Genomic DNA, 23,620 nt, shown 5'->3' with positions numbered 1-23,620 from the left:
CTGGTAGAATAAATGGCATTAATCAGTCGCTGTTCATAAACGCAACAGAAAGATAGGAGCTTGCTGAGCCTTATTCTCAGGACGTCAATCACCAGTGTTAGGTTGGTAAAGCATAAAGAGCACAGCAAAATAAAAAAGTATGAGCAGTGGCAGCCGCCATCACACACGTTCTCTGGAAAACCCTGCACGGTAAGTATGTTTCTCAACTCTGCAATCTGCATGTGTTATTCACCTTTAATCACTGCATTCACTCAGACAAAAATACCCCAATGACATTACAGACACTTATTCAAGTGAAAACACATTATCAAAACGACTGGTCAAATGGGAGACAAAGAGCTGACCTAAACAAACAGTGTGGTGGGTTGATGTACTTACAGCTGCATTATGAGGTACAGGTGGTTTGAGCTCTCGTAGATGTCCTCCAGCGCCACGATGTTCTCATGCTTTATCCTGCGGAGGAAGAACAGAAAATTCACTTTGCTTACAGTCAGCCTGTGTTCATTTCAGCACAGGCCGCTAATGAGCTGCAATTAGCCTCTTCTTTTGTTGAAATGATGCCCTGCCAACTGAAAACAAAACGCTTTTTTGCTTTCTGTTGCAGCGCTTTGCCCGAATTTAGATTGTGTGTGTCTATTTGTGCACACGTGTATTTCCAGGCTTGTCAAAAAATGCACCTGGCAAAGGCAGAAAACCTTTTGTGTGTGACAGAGAGCAGGGGGAGATTCTTAAAGGATGCTAATCAATGAGTCATGAAGCGGCAACCCCTGTCAGCAGGAGCACCTGAAGAAAATAATATAGGATGGATCACAATGCTGGCAGCCTGTGTCCAGGCAACCAACCAACAAGGTTTTAATATTAAAGAAAAAAAAAAGCCTCTGCAAGGAGATATGCAGATGACAGCGCGTGTTCACAAGGGCAGGTGGCTGAAAAGGAGAAGGTGGGGGTGGAAGAAGAGGAGGAGGCGGCAGCAGCAGGAAGAGTCTCAAAGGACCAAACAACCTTCACAACTTCCTTTTCTGAGTCCAGAACGAAAATGAGGCTGCAGTTTGAGGGCTGTTAGACAAACAGAGCCGAGCGAGGAGGATGAAGAGTGGGAGAAAAATGGGTGAGAAATCATGACAGAGAGAGGGAAAAAAAAGAGGAGGAAGTCAAAGGATAGCAACTGTAACCAGGCAACTACACCCAACAGCTGGCACTGCTGACTTCGAGAGTGACTGATAACTGAGCTTCTCTGGGGAATTATTACCCATCAGCCCCTGGAGGAGGATGGAGTGTCACCTGGTGTCAACGAAATCCTATCATACCCTGCGTAGGTGTAGCTGTGTGGACCCAAAAACTCCAGATAGACAGGATTCGACAAAGAAGTCACTTAAGCCTGACAATGACTGTTAAATAAACTGATCGGCGTCCCAACTCTGAGTCATTACAGAGAGTGGAGAGAGACACAGATGCCTCCCAGAGGACGCCGCGAGGTGGTGACCCTCTCTAAAGTGGTGTTCTACTTCTTCTTCTGCAAAGTCCCCTGTGGCCTCGTCATGTGGTACCTACTTCTGATAAATCGAATCCTAGCGAGTTATACAGAAAAGCACGAATAATGTGATGAAAACAAACATGTTTTCTACCTGAACAGGCTCATTATTAATCAATCATGTTGGTGCGTTAGTTATAAAAATCCCAAACATACAAAAGGTAGTTCCAAGCAACAGAGGTAAGAAGTAAGTAAGTATAAATACTTAGTTACTGTGCTTAAGTAGAGGACAAGGAAAAGAAGACCCTGCAGTGGCTCCCCATTTCTTTTAAAATTGATTTTAAGGTTCTTATAACATGCAAAACTCTTACCTTCATACATTTCTGACTTAAAAACCCTAAACACCCTGCACAGTTACAAAAGACATGCAAGCTCTGTTAGCACTTTAAAAACTTTTATTTTACTTTTTGTAATTCTCTTTTATATCTGTTTTAACGCCACACTGCTGCTTTTAATTCTTCGGGTCCATACAGACTATGACCTCCTGTTATTCTATTTCTGTCAGCTGTTTAAGTAACATTTATAGATTAATGAAATCAACTTTTTTTGATGAATATAGTCAGTGAATATACTGAAAAACAGTACTCAAGTACAAGTAGTGTTACATTACTAGAATATGATCCAATTACAAGTAAAAGTACTGGTGTTAGAAAAATACTTAAGAACACGTATGAAGTACTAATCTCAAAAACTACTCAGAATATTAGTTGATGTTAATCAAAGTGGCTTCTGTTTCTCCAGATCTTCAGTCTAAATTATTCCTGCTCCATTCTGCTCAGTTGTACAAATCCAGCCCGGCCTCATTCCCAACAAGTGACACACTAACAATCTGTCACCGTCCCTCAGCGACTCATACAGAACATCTCAAAGCAACACACCAGGCTTTTTCAAGTGGCTTCAGTTTAAACCGATCTGTGACGCCCCGCGCCGCGTAAAGAGGGAGAAAGTCCCGACGTGCTAGGAGGCGGTGTGGTTGGATGGATAAAATAAACACCATTAAACGGGGTTCATGTCCAATGTGACACCAAAACGTCATTAAAAGTTGTAAGGGACATAACGTTATGACTTTTGCGTGTAACGAGTCGCTTCGCATGCCTCACGTGACTTTTATCACAGAGTTACAGGAACCCAACCACGTCGGGGGCAGTCACTTACAGGACCTTGTGCTTCAGTATCAGACGCAGACCAATCGTCTCTATTGCCACGTCATCGCCTGCTTGCTGGATTAGTAAACTAGGTTTCATTACATGACATAGTTCTAATGACATGAAGCACAGCCTCTTGCGTAATAACGCTTACTTCTGTTGTTTGCAACTTTGATTTCACTCCCTAGTCCTTTCATTTACTGCACTTTATTAAAAAGTGATGGCTTTATTCTGTGTGTCGCCCCCACCAAGTCAGCGCGCCGAGGTGCTGGGAGCTGACCGTCTCCAGCTAAACTCCTGCATAGGAGTAGGAGTCATCATGTGCAGGAGTTTGCGAGACGAAAGCCTCGTTGATCAGCTGGATTCCTTTCAAACCCCCACAACCTATGCATCAAAATGAAGCTTAGAACATGTAGTTTTTATCTGAGTCTGTAACTGGTTATGAAACGGTCTCAATTTGTTGCTAATGCCTCTATGACCTGCATAAGTTAACAAGCTCGGCCGTTTCTGTATAGTCACGCTGAATGGCTGTCGGATTCTTCGTGAAATCAGATGAAACAAGCCTATGTTTACATTTTCCTTGGCAAAGTTACAGTGATTTGTATGTTAGCCAGTTAAAATAAAGCAGGAGGAGATTTTTATTTTGATAATTTCATATTATTAGAAACACTACCACTTTTGTCCACACGGGCCTCAAGAATCAACAAAGTATGAACATTCCCTGTAGTAGCTTTTATTTTCTCCATTTAAAAAGGAAAAACAGTTGAAATATTGAAAATAACAACAACGTTTGAACTCATATTTCAGTTTCAGTTCATGGGTTTAAGATCTAAGAGCCTGGAGGCATCCAATAATTAGTTTCTTTCCATTTCTAAAACTTTTTTTCTGTTTCTGATTGTTCGGTGTTCCTGAGTTAAAGGGGATGACGGTGGGGTTCATAAAACTTTAACTGTTTTAAAAAAGTAAAGTATGAGGATGTGGATATGTTTCATATGAAGGCACAAAAACTGCACTGCCAATGAATATTAGATTATTTAATATAACATTTGCCCAATTTAACGGTATAATAAACTTTTGGTATTTTATCTCAATACCAGGGTCCAAGAATGAGTCCTAAAACACAGAAATGAGTTCGCAGCAGAAATGAGTTGGTTTCCTCGTCTCCAAGACAATAGTTTTTTTGGATGTTTTTTCCCTTGTTTGCCTGAAATAAGGAGATTTCCACATTTTACTCTGTGGCATAAAGTACTTCAGTAAATAATTTGTGAATCTTGAAGCATGTTTATGGGTTATGTTATGTAAAAATCCTGTTGGCTTTTAGTGAAGAGAACGGGAGCGATGCTAACTTCAGGGTTAGCCTACAAAAATACGTCATCCCTGCAGCTCTCTCTACGGATACAGACGTTGTCACTGTGCACCACTAGTACCTACCGCCTGAGCACAGCAATCTCATTTTCGATGCTCGTCTCCTTCCCCTTCAGCGCTTTTTTCGGGATGCACTTGATTGCGACCATCTTTCCTGTGGCCCTCTCCCGAGCCATCACCACCTCAGAAAACGCACCGCTGCGAGAGAGAGAGAGAGAGAGAGAGAGAAACAGAATTAACATGTTAGTCCTGCTTTATATGTGCTCGGGCAATATTGACACGGAAAACCTATCGTCTGCGCGTAGATAGAGGGCACTCAGAGGCAGACAGGCCAGAGTACACAAACAGCATATTGTGAATATTTACTGAGAACTGGCAAAGTCCCCAACTATGGCCAGCAGCCTTCTGTGTTGGCTTACGCCTGGTGCTCGCGTGCAGCCGAAAGCACGGCAAACACTTTTAAAACCTCTAAAAAACACCCATTTAGGACGGCAGATAGCGTGTCTTCCTCGACCATCTGTCTCCATACATGAGAGAGAGCCTTTTAAAAACAAATACGGAATTAAGGGAATATTTGCTCAAGCAATCTGTATCAGTTGCTATGATACCACAGTCGGTCCACCTTAATAAATCTCGCTGAGCAGGCAGCATGATTGCTTTTTCCCCCCACTTCTTGTTTTCATTACACACCTTCACAGGCACCTTTACCGTCCAACACAGCCACAGCAGGGTTCGATGTGGAGATGTCAAAAAAAAAAAAAAAAGGATTGATGATGTGGGTCATGTTCACTGGACCAAAACATCTAATAGGATCTAAAAGACTAAAATAATCTTTAATCCACTGATGGCTCTTAAGGCCTGCTTTCTGTACCACATCAGCATAAAGAAATAAAATGGTAAACTGAGTCTGTGAGTATGGCACAGAGTACAGTCTGACTGATAATAATGGACTTTTGGGGTTGATTCCAATATTAGGGAGTGAAAAAATTTGATCAATATATCGGCCAATATTCTCTATACAGAACATAGAATATTATTGCCATCAGGCAGAAATCGTATAACTGTTTTCAGGAAATGAAAAAGGCCCCTGTGTTTTTAAATGAATTTAATGCTGCTTGCAACAGACGGGCATAAAGGGGGAACAACAGCATTGATTTATGTAAAAAATAAAAATATCAAAATATGGAAATACAAAGTTTGCAGAGTCAAAGATATGAAATAGAGGCAGGATATTTAACAGTTAAACAATAAATGTTTCCACCCACTTTACTGTAAACCTTCACCCGTATTTCAAATAATCATAAATACAGAAAAGAAGCAATATATGTATATATTAAAACTGGATTTAAAAAATGATATATATATAATGATGATATATGTGAAATATACACAGAATGCAGCCTGACAAATAAAAACAATCTGCATTATGTTCTGATAAAAATAAGTGTCCATATAGGAGCATATCAGACAACATATATGCCGATACGGATACAGGTCAATACAGCTGTGATAGGTCAATATCAGGCCAGTAATATCCGTCAACTGATACGTCCCGCTCCCCCTCAATATTTAGATCATGTGCACCCCCGCCCAATTAAAACATCAAAGAGGCAGAGGTCTTTTATTTTAGCTAGAACACACTAGAACACAGTTCAGAGGGAACAATACGTCTGGTAAATTAAGTGGTAATATGCAACCTCAAAAGCGATGGTTCCAATCTACCATAAAAGGTAAAGAAGACGAAGAAGAAACTATGCACTGCTGGTAACCATGGAGGAGCCAGGAGAGAGAGAGAGGGAGGACGGGGTTTGGAGCCCCCTGGAGACGCCCGTCTCCCACTCGGAAAACCCTGAAAACCCTTTACACAATTTGAACCTTTAGCGTTAACAGTCAGCGTGTCTCTCCACCCTCAGTTCTTTGTCATGTTCTTCAAAGATCCTTCAAAAATGAAGCAAGCAAGTCACTCTTCGCTTTCAAATTCTGGTCAAATCTTCTTCTCTCGATGGAAGAAAACTTGTCACGTCATCATGATTTTCAGAGCGCTTTCAGTCGAAATTAAAATTGCAATGCAAAAATAATCATTCCCACTAATCATGAATCATATCACAATCCCAGTACCTGTTGAAATAATTGCAGTGTGATTTTTTTTTAACCATATCGTGCAACCTTGCTTTTTTCTATGTTAAAAGGAGGTTGCCAATGACAACCAAAGGCCAAGAATTGGTTGCCAATTTCTCAAAATGGCTGCAACCATTAATTGTTCAGCCCTGTCCACAACAATCACACAAAACTCAACCAAACAAACTATTCTGATAACCGACTCATTATTTCCGACATTTTCAAAGCAAACCTTTGCTGATTACAGCTTTTCAAATGTAAGAATTTGGCATTTTTGTTCATCGTACAGGACGGTACATTAATATCTTCTGGGACAAAAAAGTTGATGCCATTTCTGGCTGTAGACAGTTGTGGTGAGTGTTTTTCACGACTCTTTTATAGTTCATAGACTATCTGAGAAATCAGATTAAAGCTGGGGTGGGAGGTATATTTTGGGGTCTTTGGTGCTCCTCCTCTGCTCCTCCTCAGGCTTTAAAAAATCTAGAAGACTTTGACCAATCACAGGTCGGTAAGAGTGTTGAAAGGAAACCCCTCGCTACTGTCCTATTCTGAAACAGCTCTTATACAGTCATGTGGAGTTTCCCATCTATATCCTCCTCTGCTGCTCTGTGATTTCGGATTTTCCTCTGCATTTTGACCTCTATGCAAGTTCCCTTTTTCCCTTTCACAGCTTGACATAAAGGTTTTCGTGTTAGCAACTTTACTTTTATTGATATTCTCAAGCTAAACGAGTGGGTTGACACGGGCTGCGCAACACTTGCACAGCAGCGGGGCCTCAGTCCAGTCGATCTTGTTGGAGCTCTTGCCAGAAGCCATTTCTGTGTGACGGCCTTCTTGCTAGTAGCAGCCAAAAGTATTTAAAAGAAATATTTATCCTGCGCCATAAATCTCTCTGTGGTTTTGCCCGGTTGTGATGTATCATAAAAGCAATCAACTTCCAATCCAGCTATTTTAATTATCTCTTTCGTAATCTCTTGCCAATTGGAAAATAAATTAAAGGACAAGCCCGGAAAATATTATCTGTTTTTAACCACGATGTCTCCTGCATTTATTTTCTCCCTTTGTGAAATAAGCTTTAAAAGCACAATATGTAAGTTTTGAGTCTCTATCAAAACTGGGGAAATTCACCTACAGGGATCTACAGAAAGGTTACAAAAAGCAAGACGGCCAGCATCAAAAGGTCTGTTATGTTCTCAAAGTGTAATCACTTCCTCCCCACCAGGCTCTAAACTCAGCGCCGCTCCCTGCACTAAGTCCCACCGAGGCCATCAAATCCACGCTAATCCCTCACTCCACCATCGCACACAGGAGGGGGAGGGTCAGTCAGAGCCGCGGCGCAAAAACACAGACTGTGCACAAACACAGTACCTGGTCACAAAGGCCGGCCGCAGGTGTGATGAGGTGGAGCACACTCAGTCACCGCAAACAAACAGAAGTAAGAGGGCTTGGAGCATCCGTCCCCCTGACTTTGACCTCATTCTGACACATGTTGTGGGACAATATGGAAATTCAAGGGCTTGTGTAAGTGAGGGAGTAGCTGGCCTCCTGTTACCGCACTATCTTCCCACTGCAGCTGTTGCCGTGAGGACAATGAGCATCATTTCTATTCAGCGCATGCGACCGGTTTCCACAGCTGTGTGGACATTCGGAGAGGCTCGAAACTCCTCCGCCAGCCTGTCAAGCAACTCTCTCTTGCAGGGCTTTTTTTTTTTTTTTTTTTTTTTTTTGTCAGAGCACGCTTCTGCAGCAGGAGTCACACAATGACGAAAACCACAGGAAACCCGTGAACTCGGTGTGAAGGTGGTTAGAACGTATAGCGCCATTTCTGTCCCTCTGCTCGCCACATTGACGAGCAGCAACATCACTTCCTGTGAATGACAACATGACAGAATCCGAGCTTGTGAGTTTCCTCGCTCTGTCAATGCATGAGGCATGACAAACTGTGCTGCAAGCTCTGAGAGAACTCAGTCTATTAATTCACAATTCACAGGAAAGAAAGGGCGTGATGCCTGTTAGAGACGTGCATATGGTGATGTTGCTGCCCACATGCTATATCTGCACATGCATACACACACGTAACGCATCCACAACAATCACACATAACTTTGAACAGTGATAGACGAAGTACTCAGATCCTTTACCTCTCTGAAAGTGCCAATACGCACTGTGAAAATACTCCACTACAAGCAAAAGTCTCACATTCAAAACCTCACTTAAAGGTAGAATTTGTCAGTTGCTTTTTGCAAACGCACCAGAGAGATAGTTTGAGAGATTGCCCAGTCTCATTCCCAGGACACCAAATGCCGTCATTTTGGGTTGTTGAGGCATCCAGAGTTCAGTAAAATAAAGAGAAAATAAGAAGGTAGGGGTTGAGGGTGGAGTCTGTGCAGCTGCAGGCGCCGCCACACACTTCTGGTTAAGGGTGTCACAATTCTCCAAATCCACAATTCAATCAGACTTTCGATTTTAAAGGTCAGAATTGAACTTTTTTTTTTTTTTGTAGTCATTGTTAGATTGTCTGGTTCTGATTGAAAGTAAAGATCGACAGATCATTATCATTATACTGTGACAACTGTCATTTATATTTTCAAATTCTTCTTTAAAAGGGACAGTTCACCCCAAAATTAAAATTACATATTTTAGCCTGTAGTGCCATTCATGCACCTTGGCAGTTTTGGTGTGAGGTGCAGATTTTTTCAAGGTCCCTTCTTTTTCAGTATAATGAGACTAAATGACATTCAACTTGGTTACAAGATAATCCACAGACCTTGTTGTTGTGAGCAGTTTCATGTCGGGACCATTTTTGTTCTGCAGCAGAATTGACCTAAAGTACTTCAGAATAAATCAGAACTACTTTCATTTCTAATAAAAATGAAGTACTTCCTAAATGAAAATGAAATTCTCTTTGAAGTGCTGTTTTTTTCTTCAGACACCCCAACTAGCTAATTTCAACAGATTTTTCAACTTAATATTGAAATTCTGACACCCCCTCTTCTGCAGAGTTGTGGGTGATGATTGAGAGGGATTGTTTTTGTATGAATCTATGCATCGTTTTTGGAGGGTTTTTTTTTTTTAAAAATCCTGCATATTTTGCCTTTAAGTGTCATCAGTTAACGTGCCCACCCTCAGTTCCTGGTACACAAACTACCAGAAGTGCAGCTGTCGTCGTGCTCTTCACAGACCCCTCGAAAACGAATCCTTTCTCTCTCTTTCAAAATTGTGGATTTTGGATTGTGGCTCCATCAAGTGACACCAACATCCACATAATCTCCACTACATATTACATTTGTTAGTGTTGACGGGTTAGTTGAACTTTTCACCCAAGAGTCAAAAAAACTAATTTTACTACACCGTCGTCTCTGAAAAAGATGCATGTGCGCAGATGAAAACACCAGTGCACATGCAGCTTTGTGTGGTTTCGGTTCCTAATGTAATAACAATATCTAAATAGCAAAGGGCAATTGGTTTTGCAGCCAGACAGAAACATATGATATAAAATACAAACAGCTTACATTAAAACACAGAAGCCTATATAGGGATCATCAAAGGGTGGAGGAGGAGACGAAGATGGATGTTGCAGACTTGAGAAAACAACAATGGTCCCAGGCTGACCTCACTGTTATTCATACAAGAATAAAGTGCTGAACTTTAGACATAAAGTCAGTAAAATGTTGCCACTGATGGCAACCAAAGGCCAAGAACTACTAGTCAGTTTCTCAAAATGGTTGCCAGTGGCACTCAATCACTCAAAACAATTAATATTTATTGTTTCAGTTATTTTTCAAACAAGCCTTTACTGGTTTCAACTTTTTAAATGTAAGAATTTGGTATTTTTCTTTGTCTTATAGGAGAGTAAAATAAATATAATTTGGGACAAATAGAGAACTCTGAAGATTCTACTTCTGGCTGTAAAAACTTGTGATGAGCGTTTTCACTATTTAACATTTCATAGACTAACTGAGAAAATGATCAGCAGATTATTGATTCCTGAGTCTCATTCCCTTCACAATAAAAGTCCTGTGTTACTGGCTATTATTTTAGCAGCAAAAAACAGGACATTTTTAGGTTTCATCAGGAATAACTTCTCTAAGGCTCAAAGTGAACATGACAGTAAAATACAGCAAATATCTGAATGTAAAAACAGCAACACAGGAGAGAAACTAAACTTTAAACCACAGAGATTATCTTCTAAAGAACTGTGACCTCAACACACAGTTTTAGACACGTCTTTCTGTCTGCTCTCCTGCACGCACGAGCCGAGTACCACAACCCTCGCTTGTTTGAGGGGGAGAAAGGAGGGTCGTCGCAGGTCGGCCACGACCGGCGAGACGTCACCGCAGCTCGCTTGGACACGGGTGGAGCTCGCTTTGGCCTCACTCCGGAGTAGACCCATCTAAGGCGCGACTCGGCACAGCTCAGCGCGATAAAACCAATGATGGAAATGCAAATCGGTGTGGCACGGTTTGACTCACCGCCATCAAAAGTGCCAGAGGAAAAGCCCCATTACAGATCTGCGATTGGCCAAAAACAGAGCCTGAAAACAGAACCAAGAGAAGGAGCAGAAGTCTAGTTTTCTCTCAGACCACCTGAATTACATTGTGCTTAAAGACTATTATAGAACTTGAAGCCAAAAACAAAAACTGCCTAGCTTTAATTTATTATGAAACTAATACTTAGTTGCGGCGCTATATACCTGAACAACCTATGTGACTACCAGCACACCTCTGAGAATAATCCAGGAAGTGATCGGGCGCAGCATTAAGTGATGAGAGGAAGCTCTATCTAAATCAGACCCTTCAGCTCTTCTCAATCTATTACGCAAGATAAATATGATTGTATGGCTGTGAAATATTTCTGACCCGGTGTCACAGACCGCACCATCAGGTCCTCACGCTGACTCACTCGTCTGAATAATGATTTTAAGTTCTTCCCGGAGCCGCAGAGCTCCCTGTTCTCGGCTCTTGGATGACAGAATGAGCTGCGTGTGCGACAGTCTGCAGTCACACAACACCACCACACTGTGTGCAGGAGGGCCGAGCCAAAGCGGCTGACTAATGCGTAATGTGAATGTGGGCTGCTCTCTGTGTGAAACCCGCGCCTGATGCTGCAGATGCAAAGTCCTCCATCAAACAATCACCCGGAAAACTTTTTTCAGGCCACGACCTCAGCCGGTCGTCCTCTGCGATTATGAAACTATCGGTGGAGGAAGTTTTGTCTGATGGAGGGGGTGGGGGTCTCGTTGACTGAGGCTGGCTTATTGACATTCACAGTGCATGTATTGTGGTGCTGCTGAGTAATCACACTGAATCATCTTGTGTAAGATGCATTACAGCGGCCCGTTATGCAACATATGGGATGGAAAAGTCAGGACTTGATAATCCAGGTAGAGCTACCGCCGGTGTAACCTGCTGTGCTCAAGTCAAAGTCACACTGCAATGCAAAACTTAAATCAGATTATATGATCCATACTTCAAAACGCACATTAAATTCATGTAGAGTGTTTGTGAAGGAACAATAATGAGGGGAAAGCAAGCAGACACCTTTTGCTAATAAGCGTCCACTAAAATCTAGACACAGACTCTGTATATTTGGGAGCATCACTCCCCTCGTTCTCCCCTGACAGATTATTTTTAATACAGTTCTGAGAGTCCTCAAATTTGGTAATAAAAGTTTTACTGGCAGAGGATCCTGTTACAGTTAGACAAAACACTAAGCCTATTATTTTTTTTTAACAGATTTCACACCACCATCTGCTCCGTCTACTCAAGAGTTTGGTAAACCGCAGTGTGTCGGCTGGACAAACTACCTGAAAATGACATCATTACTAACTTACACAGGCTCTACTGTCTGCACTATATTTATTATTATCTCATCAGATGCTTGCCTCTATCCTGCAGGGTCGGGTTTCTATGTTTGCTGTAAAGAATCTTTATGAGGGCAGTGGTGACTCCATTACTCCATTATATTCCTTTTACAGTAGAAAAAAAACGTTGATTTATAATACCATAATAATAATTTAAAATTAAATGCTCAATTAATCACCCACAAAATGTAAAAAAGTATGAAGTATCAAAAGAAAAAGGCGAGGAGAAGGGAAAGTGTAATATTATTACTGGTTCAATAACAGTTAATCAGCTTTTTATAGTTGTAACTGGTTCAGGTGAAACTAATTTTAACTACTTTTCTTACTGTTGGGTAGTTTTATCTGGAATGTATTATATTTTATAAACTAATCACAAACTTTATATATCAAATTTTAATCTGTAAAGTTGCAGAGAAACAGTCGGCCACTATTTTGTAAAGTACGTCCACTAAAAGTGCTTGTCTTTGCGACCGACAGGCTCAGATTGTTATTCTAACTGTCTTACAACATGATGGAAAGGATCCCAACAGAGATACTGTTTTCTCATCTCTGACCAAAGCACATTAGTTTGGCTCTAAAATGTTTAGACCCTAAAGACCCATGTGTCAGATTTAGTGGGCTTGCAGATGACACCTCCTCTTACCCTCCCCTTTCAAGAGAGTAGGAGAACCTATGGGGGCCGTGAAACTTGTGCAAAATGCAAAAAAGGCTACTGTAGAAACATGGCGGCACAATGTAAAAGGACCTGCACCCTCTGTAGAAACAAAATGTCTCACTCTGAGGTAAGGAGAACACAATGACTATATTTTTAGGTGATTTTAAACTGATAAAAACATAAATATTGATATTATATTACATTTCTGCCGTATCTTTAATCAAGAAAACAAACAGGCAGATGAACTGATAGTGAAAACAATCCACACTAAAGTATCTTGTAACTCTTTCAATAAATGTGTAAAACTAAATTAGAAGAAAAAATTACAAGTTAAATGAAATGGCAGCAATAAGCAATAAACTCAAAACTGTACTTTAGTTACTTTCCTCCACTGCATCAGGGTAATGTGATAAATTCAGGTGTGGTTCTCCTCTCAGACTAGCCAACGCTGGTTTTCTGCCCTTTCAGATAGTAAACATCATTGATCTGGTGCTGCAGAGTTAAATCAACTCCTATAATAAGACTCGAATGAAATCCAGCAGCTCTCACAGTCCCGACAACTGAAGCTGGAAACCATTACCCACCAGCACACAGTCTGGACCTGAGGCAACTTTCCAGGAATGTGCACTTTGCGTTGCTCAAACAGAGAAAGACGGTCAGTTTATAGCCTGATAAGAGCTAATGCCACTCATAAACAACTCGAAAGGAAAAAAAATATCTATCGCTTGAGGGAACCGTTCGGCAGAAACCTGTCTGAAGCCGCAGATCAGCCCGTCTGAGAGAAGCTGAATTATTTTAATAAGCATGATTACTGCCTCCTGCGCTGGGATACAAGGCAGCTCGGTACACTTCAGCTCTCTGAGTGCAGGGGACGGTACACTAAGGCTCTGCAGGCGTTCAATGTGGTGAGGGGGACATGAATACAGATGGAAGCTCAGAAAATTACTACGCATAAAGTGAATTATCTGACTCTGCATCGTTACGGCCTATGACAAATTGTCTCCTCCCACAGTGAATGTAGCTGCAGGACAGTGGTGGTGGTGGTGGTGGTGGTGGGAAGTGTCTTCTTCAGAGGGAGCAACTAAGGACTTCCATCGTCCTAGTTGCCTAGCTGCCATTTTCCCTGCATCAAGGACCCAACGAGTCTCTTCACAAGCTGCGGTTCAGAAAATGATCAATGCACAGAGGCAGTCACTGAATGCATCATGGGCGAGCAGGGCTTTGTCGGAGCCAGCGTCAGTCTAATACCTGCTGTAAAGGCCGCTTTATTCATTAATATCAAACTCAGAGAGAGGTGATTTTCCTCTTTGTTGGCAAAAAGGATCATAACGATGTGGCTCAGGGGGCTGATAACTGACCTGAATGAGTCAGCTACAGCTAAGCTCTGTTGGCCCTGCAGTGGGAGCGAACACAGGACAACTTTGGCACTTAAATCTCAGAAAGTGGAAATACATGACAAGGCACTTAGAAGAGGTGCAGCTGGAAAAACACCATTTCAGACCGCTTTTAAGCCGTGACAGTCAAATAAATATTCAAGTTATTCAACCGAGGAGGTATGTTGTGGAGCCCAACCAAGACTGGATAATGATATCAGAGAGGTTACGCTGATATAACGATATATCAGCCAATATGAGAACATACCATAAAGAATTCTCAAAAGGATTCCTGCCTTTAATTATTTGTCAATTGTTTTTTTTTAAATCAGCTATAATCAATATTTCTATATTAGCAATGGATCACCTTGACCACATTCACATGCACACTAATTTTCCAGAATTATTCAGAACATGACACTATTGTGAATTTGATAAAGATCATGTAACCAGCATATTAAGTTCAGAAATTCTGGATGGAGCATTTGCCCATTAAGACATTATTTTGGTTTTAGGAGCTTTGGAAGAAAAACACATTTCTAGTCGGAAGGAGAGACGCGGCTACTTTTAAATATCATGCAAGAATTTATCAGGTTTTTATATGAACAAATATCTAATTGCTGACCTTTTCAATAAGGTGGCTGAACGAATGAAAGAGGGAGGCTGTGGTGACGCGGTTGAACATGTCTGCCACTGAGGGAAACTTTGGAGAAAAAAAAATACTATAAATACCACTAAAACGCCACTTTTTTCCTAATCTGGCTGCAGCAGGAATATCAGCGGAGCTAACGTTTTCATTAACAGCTTAGTAGGAATATTCAGAATAAGTGCAAACACTGGAATGTTTTGTGCATGTAAGCGTAGTCAGTGTCACTCATAGTGATGAACCTTCAGATAATCCAGACTCTGCAGCTCTGTGGAGCTTTTGAGCATGTTTTCATTATTTAGCTGTCCACCCCACCACTTTACTCTTATAGCACTGTATTCAGGACACAGCAGGCAGCTGTTTTTAGAGAAAAGCTCCACTAACTTACTGTGCGCTACCTGCCCAGTGCCAAACAGCCTAAATATTTCAGCTTGATCCAAACTTTAGTTTAGTTTGTTTATGAAAATGAGAGGAAATGAACTGAACAGACAACACGCTGACGTCAGACGCCCATCCATCTACAAACCAATCAACTGCAGGAACAGTGAGACGCAGCTCATGCAGGTGATGACGACAGGACTAAGATACATTATGTGTAGTTCTTTAGAGCGCTTGCATAATTGTCATGTTAAACCAAAACTAACCAGATCAAATGTATGAAATGTAACAAAAATGTGAACCTTAGTTTGGACTTTTCAACTGTAGCAAGCTGGTGAAAATCCTGGAGACTTTAGCTGCAAAAGAGGAGCTGGTGGAGACCAAAAACGGAGCTAAAAGACGGTGAATATTGGATTTCAATTTACAGAAATTCTGAAACATCTGGATGTATAAATAAGCCACTATATGCTTGCAAGTTTACCTTCAAAAGCATCAACCAAAATAACCCCGTACCAAGTAGCAGTGAAACTTCTCCAGTCAAACAATACCTGCATTAAATCCTTTTTGTACCAACATCTAGAATAAAAACCTATTTGTATGGCTCTGCTCACAGCCAATCACTGCAATCATTCATTAGAAAGAAAAACCCTAGCAGAAGGTACTCTGTTGGTATCAGTATCACATTGAGGGTGCTGGTACTGGTAATTTGTGAGTGTCTGGTATTTCTCTGCTGCAGTTGCTTGTTATTTATGGGCCAAAACACACGGGTGAGAATATATTGATGATATGCTAATATTGGCAGTCCATTCAATTATTAGCACAGGTGGACCAATCCAATATACTGCATAAGTATCTACAGCAGTACTGACTTTGTTAAGCAGACCCAGTTTCGGTCATGACGTTAAGTATGTTAGTGCCACAGCAATCCCTCTCCTCATGTTACCTCACGTAAAAATGGTGCCACATCTACTGCAGTGTACAGATTTTAAATTTGGTATGGGGACGGTACTCTGTATCGTCGATATCACCACGTCAGCGTGAGGAGAGAATTGAGTGCATCCCTGTTCATCAGTGTCCCAAACAAACATGTCAGGATTTCCTCTGCTGCACATTTACCACCCTGACCCCGCGAGGATCTCTGAAGGTGTTTGTGGTCGGGTTACTTAATTTGCTTCCTCAGACTATCAGCAGCTTAAGGGTCTGAAATTAGCCGCAAGGCAAGCGGCGGTGAGTTAGGAGGACTGGCTTCAGTGGCAAGATCTCATTAGCTCACAACAGCGACTGCAAGGAAAGAAGCAAGGCCCGAACCGTCACTGACACACCGCCGCAGGCTTCTTCCTCTTCCTCTCAAACCATCAATACCTAATCATAACGTTCACACAAAGACAGCGTGACCTCCAGCTGTACCTGACATCAAATCGTCTATTTTTTTATGATGTTCATTTTGATGTGCACTTTATTTTCAAATATAGACACCCTAAGGTTTCAGGAAGCCAAATATCACGGAACAATAACATTAAACTGTGCCTAATAACTGTGCCTCTCGCAATTGTTTAATCTCGCGGTGTGACTGTTGAAGTCTGCAGCGGTGGTGGAAGAAACAATTCAGATCCTTAACCTAAATAAAAGTAGCCAAATATCTTTTTTTCCTTGCATTTGAAGCTTTGAATGTCTGTCATCATATTTTATGATGTCATCACCCCGAAAACAAAACAAAACAAAAAATCCTTGAACAAAATCCTCAATTTGAATTAAATGATTTATCAGATTATTCACAAGTTAGTCTATTTTTATTAAAGAGAGCAAGCAGGTTTTCAACAAATACAGAGAGAAGCAGAATATTTAATAAGATAAAACATGCTGTGAATTTTGGAAATTATTACATCTATCTTTTTAAATGTTTTTCACATTGGACTTTTTGACACTCTGGAGATATTGGAAATGTTCAGGTCCACCTACACAGCCGCCACTGGAATTCAACTCTACAAATACTGATTCATGTAGCTTCATCTTTATCTACAACTGCGCAGAAACACCAGGTTAAAACAGAAGAATAGACAATGTAAAGAAACACAAAACAAAAAACTCTGACTGTTGATTTGTCGTTCAAATTACAATGAGTAAAGCTTTGAAGCTTCAAACTACTTGGTGCAGCCGTACAGCATTAAAAAGTACTGACACCTGAATATGCTTCAAAATATCACTAAAATGTACAAAGCATCGATACGATCGGTGCACAATATGCTGCAGAACGGCCCCTGTTCGTTCTGTGTTGTTTTATTTGTGTGTGCTTTAATTGTTGCGGCTGGTGGAGGTGAAGTTGGATATTTTTATATGCAGTTGTGCAGCAATGCATCTGAATCTGCATAATAACTACAGTTGACAGGGTTTGACATCAACCACAGAACGATGGCCTGTGACCACCAAATATTCCACATAGGTGCCCCCTGTGGCTACCAAGTTTTATCCCCACATTGCGAGGCTTCACCAGCATGTTGAAGCTCCACAAACATCCAAATTTCTTTGTGCCTTTTAGTTCAACAATCCACGAGAACAGCAAACAGAACTCATCACCTGCTGGCTAATGACACGTCAGGGTTTACTTAACCGATTCAAACTGCTAACTCAGTCTTACAAAGGAACTAGAAACACAAAAGGTGGACTGTTAAAAAATAAAATGGCAATGAAAATTTAAAAATGAATGGAAGGAGGATTTTAAATAGCTGGAATGTGACACATCAAAGCACATAGTGTACTGCAGTGTGTGCTGCCAGTTTCCTCAACTAGCTGAGAAGTCTGGCTCATTTTTCATTGAAAACAAAACCAAACATCACATCCAATTAATGGGAAAAGGGGACATTTGACAACACAAGCGCCACAGTTAAGATAGCTTGAGCTAAACTGCCTTTTGCCTGATTGCCAGATAAATAAATATAGTGAAGTAAAAAGTAAGTGTTTTCCTCTGAAGTGTAGTGGAACAAGGGTGACCAGACGTCCTGAAACATTCGGGACAGTCACAAATTACAAGCAGTCGTCCTGAATCCCAAATCCTGTCCTGTTTGTCCTGAAAATTAACCATTATAGTAATAGATAATATGAATAACATATGAATCTGTGAAAATATTCTGACCAAATCCCTTACGTTAGCTATACTTCCTGCTTTTAGTTATTTAAGAAAAATGTCCTGTTCATTTTTGTAAAATATGTCGTAGTATTAGTGTTACTGATGTGTTTTCTCTTGTGTATTTCACTGATCAAGCAATTATAAATAACGGATTGTTGATATCATCCAACCACATGACGGAGAGTGAAGTCGCCACTGTGGGTGGAATTTGTTATAAAAATATCAAAGTAAATGTGTTTATAGGCTCCTACAGCTTAATGACTGATCTGCTAATATGACAAATGACAGATGTTACCTTTTAAATTGTAATGGTTTAATTTAATTATTCTCTACATTTTAGCACACGCTCACCCCGAACTCCCCTGTCCTGACTTTCACCCACTCTCATCTGGTCGCCCTAACTGGAGGAGACGTACAAAGTAATACAAACTGGAAATACAAGTACCTCAAATTGTACTTAGTACAGTACTTGAGTAAAAGTATTTCCACTGGTGGAGTGAAATGACTGAGGTCTGCAGAGGGATGATCCCTCTTGGACACTGATGGGGAAACCTGATGAGCAACCCCCAGTTGAAGGGTGGAGCAGCAGTGGAAGAAGGAGGAGGAGGAGGAGGAGGATAATCTATGTCTCTTCCTCTGGCAAACAGTCCTTCCTCGTTCATTTTTAATCCTCAAGCAAAGCCGCTGGGCTGCTGGGCTTCTCTGCCCCGGGTGGCCTGCAGTGAACCCCGCCGTGCGCCAACAAGGCACTCCCTGATTAAGATGCACAGGAAACTAGTAAATGGGACTTACTTAAAGTCAATCAGGACGACTACTGTACACGCTGTACGGCGTGCAACAGAAGGGCCGAACTGTGACAAACTGGCCCCGGAGAAGTGCGCTGGGTCGTGGGCGAGGGATGTGTGTTCCACCAACCTGACCACTGTGTGGACAGTGGATCACGATGATTCACTGGTGTTATTCAGAGGCTCTTCACACATAAATGAAAGCCTTGGGGAAATCAGAACAGCCTCCAGGTAGGAGCGTCTGACTGTTTAGTACAACAGCTGAAATGCTGTGAAGTGAATCACCGATCGGTATGACAATTTTATGGTGCCGCTCCTCAGGAAAAACGGTTCTGCCATCCTGCCGAGCTGCGACAAGATGAGGCGATGATGAAGACGGCCAAGAAGATTAAATTCTCAGTTTACACGAGATGAGGTTGCATAAATTACAACAGCAAAACACAATGTGTCCGCTTCATCATCTATGAATGACCAGCTCCCCTGCAACCATGGCGACTAGAGGCCATTTTTTCCTCAGCTTGACACCAGTTTCTGAGTCCAAATTAAAAAAAAAACAAAAAAAAAAAACAAACATATTTCCCCGGGGAGACTCCTTCCTCGACACAGCCCTGCCCCTGAATACAAACACCACCACATTAAATTCCTCTCAGTCAAGGGAGGACGGACATGTCTTTAGGGGACACAGACTGGCAGGAACATGAGAAATATCCTCTATTAAATGTGTGATAGCACCCAGCGATCAATCACAAGATTGACTGCCTGAGACCTGTTTCTGTCATAAAAGCATGACCCAGCTTTTGCCAGACTCCTTTAGGTCCTTCATTCAGGGAAACACTTAGTCTCCCTTTCTGCAGCATAACTTATTCAAAGAAGAAAAGACATGAAGTCAAGCAGCACTAACGGAGGACCAAAATAAACTCTGGAATTTATCCGCTCTGTATGGAAGTCCATTCCCGCCAGTAAGAGAAAAAAACATCCCCATGGTGCGTCATGGTGCGTCATAAGCATGAAATAAAGTCAAAGTCATAGGTTAAAAAGTCATAATCATGGAATTAAAAGTCATAATTATGAGATAAAAAGCTTAAATTATGGGATAAAATGTCAATTATGAGACTGAAGAAGTCAAGGTTTTGAGTTAAAGTATGAAAAAAGTCTAAATTATGAAATTAAAAATATAAATTATGAGACTAAAAGTTGGAATCATGAGATAAAAAGATGGTAAAAAGTAGAAATTGAGAGATAAAAGGTCAAAATTATTAGAAAGTCTATTGTGAGATAAAAAGTCAAAATTATGAGTGAAATAGTTGGAATAATAATTTAAAGTCAAAACTATGAGATGAAAGTCGATATTATGAGATAGTCCTAATTATGAGATTTTTTAAAAGGGGGAAATTAGGTTATAAAGTCAAAAGTACAAGATAAAAAGTTGGAATTATGGTTTAAAATGTCAGAATTATGAGATATAAAGTTTAAATTATTAGATAAAAAGTCATAATAATGGAATTTAAAATATATGGATATAAAATAAAATTAAACTAACTAAACTAAAAATTAAAAAACATAATTTTTATCTCACAATTCTGATTAGCATAGTGATGTTTTCTTCTTTTGCAGGTACAACTGAGCTTCCACAGCTCCGTGGACGAGAGGAAAGAGAACCACTTGAACCAAAATGGTCCGAAAACTACAGGATCAAGCCAGATGACGGTTCTCATAACTGTACCAACAAGTATCAGTCTGTAAACCCAGACATAATGTTTCCCCGCTAAAATCTGCTCTTCTGTTTGAAGAAGAAAGAGATCGAGCACGAGAAGAACACAAAGTCATCACAGATGGTCTCTTAATTTGGGAGCCGCTTTCATCGTTTGTGTATGCAAATAGGCCCTGCTGCTGTCAGAGACGTTCTGCTGTACAAAACGACCCCAAATAAATGGTTACCCGCGCACAGAGCTTGACGTATGTACGCGGTTTATCTGATCTGTGGGGAGGATAAAAACACGCTGTCTGTCTGCAGAAGAGGAGACCAGGGGCAACTAGAAAACAATAGGGTTAATTCCTCCAATCAGAAACAAACTACAGTGATCGCACTTACTCTGCACGCGCTCAGTGGGTTTATTTCTCTGCCTGTGCAACAGCAGCAGAGTCATTTTACTTTGGCAGAAGTTTCCAACAAAAAACTGATTCTGATGTAAGAAAATTTTTGAAAGTTCAGTATTTTTCTTGCGCTGTCTAAACTATTGGTTACAAACAAACATAAACAAGCTGTGCCACTGCAGAAGTTGGTAGCCAACATATAAGATTTTAGCATGGCTGCAAGACAAGCCACAGCCCAATGTAAGCACCTCGTCCGTCTGTGTTGACATACTTTTCTGTAAGAATACCCCCACCCCGCCCCCGACTTAACCATTAGTCTGTGAGATGAGTTTTCGTCGACCACGTTTTCAGTCATTTGTTAGTCACAGGAAAAAAAGAAAACTCACACTCCATTCTGGAGGTGCACCTGGTCATCAGGCCCGGGAGATCTTTGCACCATGGACCCTTTTCTTCCAGCACGCTGCTGCTAACTGCTAAGTTAGCTCAGTTAGCGGTCCTATGGGACGCAGCCCCTGAGACCAATGGAGGCCAGTTAACGGGGAATACAGCACCTGAAGGGACTTAACATTACAGCGGCTCCCACTGGACTCCGACTCCAGGGATGATGAAGACACGGCAGGTTCAGGCATGGACGGGAGACGTGAAGTGCACATCATCCACAGTATTTATAAATACACAAGTATTTGTTTTAGTGGAGTTAAAAAGTTTTTTAGTCCTGTGGTTAAATTATACCGTGTTGAAATAAATTAACTAAATGTTCAGTGTCATCGCTGGTTGTTCCAACACATTCTGAGTCTTTACCTTTTCTGCTGTTAGCGTTTATCAGAATCAGAAATAGATTATCCTCGGGGGGGAAACTGTTGAAAACCCTCTCCGCCAACATGTTTAGAGAGGGCACAGCTTAAATAAGCTGCTAACAAAAGTAGACAAACAAATTTGACAAAGAAGAAAGCTAAAAGTTGGAAACAAAATTAAATAACAAGCAAGGAGCTACTGCAACACGCTGCATGCACAGCTGGCGCATGCACACTCGCTTTGTGCCAAAAAATATATATTCACTGGCATTGTATCCTCATCTGGACGCCGTTTGCCACTATCGTCCATAGTTGGACACTTCCGCCTCAAAGCCAGTTGCTGCTTGTTTACAGTGAGTAAAACACGGGTGTCCGAATGGGGACATAGTTAGCACACAGCGAGTAAAACACCTGCGATGGCGCCCTTTTACCGACTCGGGTAAAAACAAGGCTAAAGTAAATTGTTAAAATATCAAACTGTTAGAAAGGTAAGAAGTTAGACTTTACTTTAACTGCATTTCACTGGCTGAAAACATTACATGATCATTTATACTCGTAGTCAAAGGAAATTTTAATAGCTTAATTATTAAAATAATATCTTAAATGTGCAACGACTTGTCACATATTGGTTTAGACTGACGGCTACTGATCGGCGAGTCGGGGTAGCCTTATTCCTGGCATCAAAAGATTACAGGTGCTGTGAGTTATAAAGGAAAAAAAAAAATGTTACAGTTGCCCCAGGTCTCCCCTAGTTTCTGAGTGAACTGTGACATAACGAGGGGTATCACGCGTGTCTGACTTCACACATTATCATAGTGTCTCATGAAGCATTATGAACAATGAAGTGATGATGCTCCTGACTGAATGTTAGAAACGTCTCGGCTGTGAGTTCAAAAGGCCCTGTCTCTGTCTGTCTCTCTGTCTGTGTCTGTGTCTCTGTCTGTCTCTGTCGAATATTCAACAGCTGTCTGTCATCCTGCTCTTCATTTCCCGTTCAAACAATGTGTCATTGTTGTCTCTCGTTAATCTACACAAACTGCTGGATACAAAGTTTGCGTCGCCTGCAGCGAGGCAGCCGTGTGTTTGTCTTGTTACTCACGTCCCAAGGACTTCCTTGAAGTCAAATATTTTCTTGATATCATCGACATGCTTTTTCCAAGATCCATCGCTGGACTCTCCGTTTTCTTTCGCCATTTCGCACCGGGGTGGGGGGGGGAGAGGACAAGAAGAAGAAGAAGAAGAAGAAGAGACAAGAGACGCTGCCTGGCTGGAGGATCACCACAGCCGTCTCACCCAGACAAAAAAAAAAAAAAGAAAAGAAAAGAAAAAGTAGTGCACTTCTGTTTTTCTCCTTCCTGGCTCTTTGTCAGCGCAGACTGTGTCGCTTCCTCAGCCCATGCATGCAGCCAGGCGAGCCCAAGGAGGGGAGGTATGTCCTACCCCGGGAGGTTATTTAACTAATCTGTTTGACGTAGCGGATCCCGACACTGAGCTTCCCCGCTGTTCAGATCACTGTGACGGGGGGAAACACACACAGGCTCTCCCCCTCCTCCTCTTCCTCCTCCTCCTCCTCCTCCTCCTGCTGCTGCTCCTCTCCGGGCGGGATTCAGGCAGTGTCAGGCGGCGATGCGGTGAGCTCAGGTCGGGAGGATGACACTTGGCAGTCGCATCCGAGGTGCTGTGCCATCGAGTCACAGCGACCGACCGACCGACCGCCCCGTGGTTGTTATAGCAATAGGAGGAGTGGGA

General features: G+C 41.5%; 1 protein-coding gene across 2 annotated transcripts in view; it reads right to left on the bottom strand.

The window, feature by feature from the left end:
• Positions 1-23,101, bottom strand: part of camk1db (calcium/calmodulin-dependent protein kinase 1Db) — a 36,178-nt gene extending 13,077 nt beyond the window's left edge. Inside the window, exons 1-3 of one of the 2 annotated variants that reach the window (XM_084734201.1) lie at positions 22,971-23,101; positions 4,108-4,239; positions 379-453 (exon numbers count right to left, since the gene is read on the bottom strand). In XM_084734201.1, the coding sequence (XP_084590327.1) occupies positions 379-453; positions 4,108-4,239; positions 22,971-23,065 (302 nt within the window). In that variant the 5' untranslated portion in view covers positions 23,066-23,101. Of the gene's footprint in view, positions 1-378; positions 454-4,107; positions 4,240-4,407; positions 4,909-22,970 lie in introns of those variants that run through there. The other variant, XM_084734202.1, reaches the window with a different exon arrangement.
• Between the last annotated feature and the right edge of the window lie 519 nt (positions 23,102-23,620).

This window comes from Lutjanus erythropterus, chromosome 13, assembly GCF_056507025.1.
Source record: "Lutjanus erythropterus isolate fLutEry1 chromosome 13, fLutEry1.hap2, whole genome shotgun sequence".
Taxonomy (NCBI): domain Eukaryota; kingdom Metazoa; phylum Chordata; class Actinopteri; order Lutjaniformes; family Lutjanidae; genus Lutjanus; species Lutjanus erythropterus.
The sequence above is the reverse complement of the archived record's forward strand: the minus strand, read 5'-3'. Positions and strand labels throughout refer to the sequence as shown.